Source organism: Tigriopus californicus, chromosome 5 (assembly GCF_007210705.1).
Source record: "Tigriopus californicus strain San Diego chromosome 5, Tcal_SD_v2.1, whole genome shotgun sequence".
Taxonomy (NCBI): Eukaryota; Metazoa; Arthropoda; class Copepoda; order Harpacticoida; family Harpacticidae; genus Tigriopus; species Tigriopus californicus.
In genome coordinates this window covers 370161-375753 of record NC_081444.1, presented here as the reverse complement: position 1 = coordinate 375753, position 5593 = coordinate 370161, and the positions used below count along the sequence as shown (strand labels likewise).

General features: G+C 38.7%; 1 protein-coding gene across 2 annotated transcripts; it reads left to right on the top strand.

Moving 5' to 3' along the window:
• Positions 1–945: 945 nt before the first annotated feature.
• LOC131880896 (compound eye opsin BCRH2-like) lies at positions 946–2928 on the top strand. Of its 2 annotated transcripts, XM_059227618.1 has the most exons (7): positions 946–1096; positions 1165–1336; positions 1427–1599; positions 1680–1862; positions 1952–2163; positions 2334–2551; positions 2705–2928. In XM_059227618.1, exons 1-7 carry the CDS (start codon positions 997–999, stop codon positions 2805–2807), a joined length of 1161 nt encoding a protein of 386 aa, XP_059083601.1. In that variant the 5' UTR covers positions 946–996; the 3' UTR covers positions 2808–2928. The 2 variants fall into 2 exon arrangements, with proteins under 2 accessions (XP_059083601.1, XP_059083600.1); XM_059227617.1 differs by having other exon boundaries at positions 1165–1599.
• Positions 2929–5593: the final 2665 nt, after the last annotated feature.

Genomic DNA, 5593 nt, shown 5'->3' with positions numbered 1-5593 from the left:
TTTATCGCATTCCACGACTTAAATTTGGCTCAAAAAAATTACAAAAGGAAAAAAAGAGAGGTTTAGCAGTTCTTGCTCTAGAGTTGCGCCGGGTTTTAATCTTCTTTTGAAAATACAATTGTTCACGGACCAATAAATTATCTTATGGATGAACCCACGAGGCCAACTTGGATTGTATCTTATCCCAGTGTTGAGCAATATTGCTCTTAAACCTCACAATAACATCAACTAATTCGCAATGAAATCCAAGATTTAACCTCCGATCCCAAAGTTAGACGGCTTCATTCTTTTTCCTCTGAAATCCTATTTGGCTTCATCAAGAAAAAATCGGATGAGTGTTTTAGACTTCTTGTTGATTTTGTCCTTGGTTACCCACCTGATTTCAATTCAAATACCATAAATGGGCGGTATACCGTGACTAAATAAATAAGAATTTTAAAAGTTCTTTTCTCTCTGGGGAAGGATAGATGTCGCTTTAGCTCAAATTTTGGCATATCTCGGGTTTCATTTTGATCGGTTTGTTTTTTTATTTGATACTCGTTCATCTTTTTTACATCTTTTATTATTCTTTTGAGCATTCATAACGGCAATATTTCCTTTTATATTTGTCGAATTTTTGATAGTTGGTAGCATTAGGTTTGCAATGACTTTTCCTTTATTTTCCAAAATGATAAGCTGCAACATAGTGACATAAAAATAACCATTGACTAACGATTACTCTATTTTTGTTTGCCACTTCAATGTGATTTATTTGCAAAGGATCAAAAAACTATTTCAAATTTTTTTTTTTAAATGCCACCTAAGCAATTTGTTAATCTGATTATTGATGCCCACCTGCCATTTTCACGGGTTGATCTGTCCAGCAAACAAAAACAGGTTACAATTATGAAACGGCTAATTAACCAGCCAGGCAAGTGACCCTTGCATTAAGAGTATAAGAGCGATTCGTTCCCACTTGACATCCATTACTCGCTCTGAAGGATCAGAAAGAAGGTCATGACCGAAACAAACGATTTCTTGACCAATGAGTCAAATGAGTCAATGGATAACAACAAGATCTATTTGGACGAGTTCTACCGTTTATACGCGCCCCGAGGTAAGTTGTTCCAATGAAATGGACCATTCCATCACTTTCAAGTAACCCTGACCAACCCTATGTTGCAGACGCTTATCATGGCTACGACGCTCCAGAGGATATTCGGGCTCATTCGAGTCCTCATTGGTACACATTTCCCCCCATTCATCCGTTTTATCAGCATGCTTTCGGGATCTTCTTCTTCCTCTTGTGGGTTGTGTGCATCTCTGGCAACGGACTGGTCATCTACATCTTCCTAAAGTCTGTACAAAAGGCTCCCTTTGAATTACATAGATTAGAGGCCTTCATTCCCGAGTGTTCCCTAATCAACCGTGTGTTGTTCTCCATTAGGACTAAAACACTAAGAACTCCATCCAACATGTTGATCGTGGCATTGGCCTTGTCAGACTTCATCATGATCTGGACCCAAGCTCCCCCACTCTTCGTTAGTATGGTGATATCCAAATATTGGGCCTTTGGCCACTTCTGGTGCCGAATGTACGCCTTTACAGCGGGAATATTTGGTAAATAACGCATCCATCTCTTTTTCATTTGACCCATTCGAACAAGTGATGTATTTGATGTACTATGTGCTATGTATTAGGATGCGGCTCTTTGTGGTTGATCATTTTCATTGGCTACGATCGATATAACGTGATCGTTCACGGGATTGGCGGGGTCAAGATCACGCCCATGAAAGCCTTGGCAATGATTGTATTCGCTTTCACTTACTCCACATGCACGATTACTCCGACCTTTCTTGGCGTTTGGGGCAATATCATTTATGGTAGGTACGATAAAAATCGAGCTAGTTCACATCTGTTCTCCATCTAACCGAGATGTAATGGACCATCCATGTGGGCACTTTTCTTTCAGAGGGACTGTTGAACGCGTGCGCTTTCAATTATCTCAGCGAGGATTGGAAGGGCAAGAGCTACATCTTGTTCCTCGTCTTCTTTAATCTTTGTCTGCCTCTGGGCTTCATCATCTTCTTTTATTCTCATATTGTGAAAGCCGTGGTCAACCATGAAAGAGCACTGAAGGAGCAAGCCAAGAAGATGAATGTGGAAAGTCTCAGATCCAACGTGGTAAGTTTAAAAAAACAAAAAAAATTGCTCCAGCGTCATATTAAAGTGGTCAGTTTTGACTTGGTCTCATGAATGGAACATACTGATTTTTGGCGATTGAGCCCATTATCTCCGTCAAGGCATGATCTTTGTAACGGGCTTGTTCTGAATAAAAATGGCATATTTTGCAGAATGCGGACAAGGAGAGCACGGAAATCCGGATTGCCAAAGTCTCATTGACGGCCATTTGTCTGTGGCTGCTGGCATTTGCACCCTACGCCATCACAGTTCTATTGGCCCAATTCGGTCCTCGCCACTTGATCACGCCCCTGGTGGCCCACGTGCCGTCCATGTTGCTCAAGGTGGCAGCCTGTTTCAACCCCATCATCTACGCCATTAGCCATCCCAAGTAAATATAGTGAATACTCATTTTGAACTTAAAGCGGCATTGATCGCGGAGGAACTACTTAGTGCAGGCAGTGTGTGTGTGTGTGTGTGTGTGTGTGTGTGTGTGGTTGTACATAAATGAATATATAGCACAAATATCATTCCATCTCGTTAGGTACCGAGAGGCTCTGGCAACGGAGTTGCCGTGGTTGGGAATTGGCGAAAAGTCCTCGGAGTGCAAAAAATCCGGCACAGTCACCCATGCTACCACGGCCTAGAGCCCGAGGAGACCGAGAACACTGAAGAGGATGGTCAAGCTATGCGTTTCTGCCCTTGTTTTCTTTATGATCATTTACTACTGATAAGGAATTGGTGAAAAATAAAGTTGTAACCTCTGTGCGTTTAATTTCTAAACTCTATCCCAGCTAGTTACTAGAAGCCCGTTGCGAAACTGCAAAAATAGATTGAATTTAGAGGTAGAAAAATTCTCAGGCATGGCACTGTGGTGGGAAACGGGCAATGTAGAATATACATACTGTACTACATAATACTCATTTTGTGCCAGTTCTTGAGGCCAGGAATATCGGATATTTCAAAACGTAGGACATTCTGGTATTCGGGAAATTGTTAGGTATGGTAATTCGTAAAGGTGAACGAAGTCTATCAGCACATTTGTGAATTCCGATAGTCAATGTTATGTGAAGTACCTATAAGATTGATAATCTGTCTGTGGTGGGTGTGCTTAGCCAGGGACTCTAAAGAAAGGAAATGACACGGATTTCCTTCGCCCGCCAAGTAAGGCCTTTGCGTTGAATTGAGAAAGTAACTCCATGCTCAATTAAACAAGATTGCTCATGCTACATAGTGCAAGAAAGTTTTTTTTTTTTAGATAATGATCTGTTTGATATGCAATTCTGTTCATATGCCAAATAATTATGAATTAATTTTGGAGATCAGAAAAATATAAATGAAATAACCATGAACATCAAATTGATCAAGAGCAAACAAATTGTTTTTGAAATCGGTGAATTATTATGGAAAACCTGCATAAAAACATTCATGGAAAAAAATAAAAAAGAATCATGTGATTAATTGATGAGAAACTTACACTGACAAATAACAAGCGAAATGTATGAAATAGCTCATAAAGGTACCTGTATATAAATATTGCTTTATCTGAATATCTGGGATGAACAATCGATAATTTTCTTTTAATCCACCAATTTGACCGGTGGCTGATAAACATCAGCCATTGGTGGAAAATTGGTAGGTTGTCTTTGAGTAGAGTTTGAACATCTGCTTATTAGGAAGTTTACATAAAAGGCAGGCATTGTTTAAGGGGCACAGAGTAAAAGCAAAGTCTAGTTCAATAGATTCCAATTTGAATTTTGGACTCCAATGAGTTTAGTTTTTAGCAGAAGCATCCAATACAGTCTGGTAAAAAAATATGTCATATTTGTTAAGATATATCATTCCATCATCATAAAGCATTCAAATGAGTTTAAAGAGCAATTTGTAACCCAGAGCATTGATATGCCTACTTTTGGTTTGAGTGCCATTCCCAGAGGGTTACATAAGTTACATAACAAGTGCACCAAATTACTTGAAATCTGGTCAAGATGTTCCTGATTTTTTTTTCGTTTAAACAACATCATTAGCAAAAAAAATGACTGATTGCGTATAGAGCAAACTCTTGTTTTATCGAAAAAGCCTATTTAACATTTTTCAGTAATGGTACTTCAAGACATGTCAGAAGTCATTTTAAGTATACTTAAACGTCTTGTTGGATTTCAGTCGTTGTAACGTCACCGGATGGGCAAAATGGCGACATGGTTGGGAAAATAGTCGATCAAATATACTGGACAAAAAGCACTGAGTGGTGTAATTCTTGAGTTTTAGGTACACGAAGCTAGATTGCCAATTTCAACCCTCTAGACATTCAGCAAACCACAACAGGACCGAAAAGGTAGTTAATTTTGAAATTGCTTTCCTAAAACTTCCAAAATTGAACGGTCTTCCCCTCAATCTGGCCAACCTGAAGAAATTACCAGCAAATTACTTTAAGTTATTAATGCTGGAGAGTAGGTTTCAAAACATCAGAAAAGGAAAGCAAAACATGGTTAAGTACCTTTGCAAGGCCTTTTTTCGACCCATAAGTGCAGTTCTACACCATGCAGTTTTGAGCTTTGTTGGGACACCTTCCTGCTCCATGGACGAAATGTGTAAAAATGGCAAAAAAGATGGAAAAAGTCGAATAATTCCCAAATAGTCGAAAAGGCCCTAAAAAGTCGGGAAAGTGTTAAAAAAGCGATTTGATTTTTTACACCTATAGTGATCACTAGACTGCTACAAAAAAAATTGTTGCTCGTATGTCGAGCAGATTTTTTTTTAACCGGGTTTCTTCCTAAACGGTCGTTTTAGCTCTTCGGCACATCCTAACCGTCAAACTTCTGGAATTTCTACCCGACGTACAAGTAACATATTTTGTCGGAGCCTAGTGATCACAAAAGTGTGGCGTTTTCTTGCTCTAGTGTCCTTGGCTTAGCGTATTAGGGTATTGAAGTAGTAGCTGCAAGATGATATCACCACAAATTTTGGGAGGTCACTGGGGTACTTTTCAAAACAGAAGAGTTATGAAAAAAACAAGATATAAATCTCAATACCAGAAAAAATACTTTTCTAAGGTTTCAAAAAAAACCTATTGTAAAACAAGAAAATTCTAAAATAAGATAAACATGTCGAAAAACAGAGCAGCATTTTTTCTTCTAAACAGTATATTTTATGCATGTTAATGAGTGAAACCGAAACAACTTTTTAAATGCAATGCTACATGAACCATTCCTCTTAAGGATAAAAGAACTTAAACTTTAATTTAACCCTTTAGCATAGAGCTGCTAAGCCTCAAAAGTACGAGCAAGCTCTGAAAATTTGAAGATGACGCCATCTTCTTTTCCTGCTTCAATGTCCTAATAAATCGGGGACCACACTTTTTGATCAAAATCTGCGTTAACTATTACGCCTCGTTTTCTCCCACGTTTCCGTAAGTTGCCCCCATTAAGTTAAA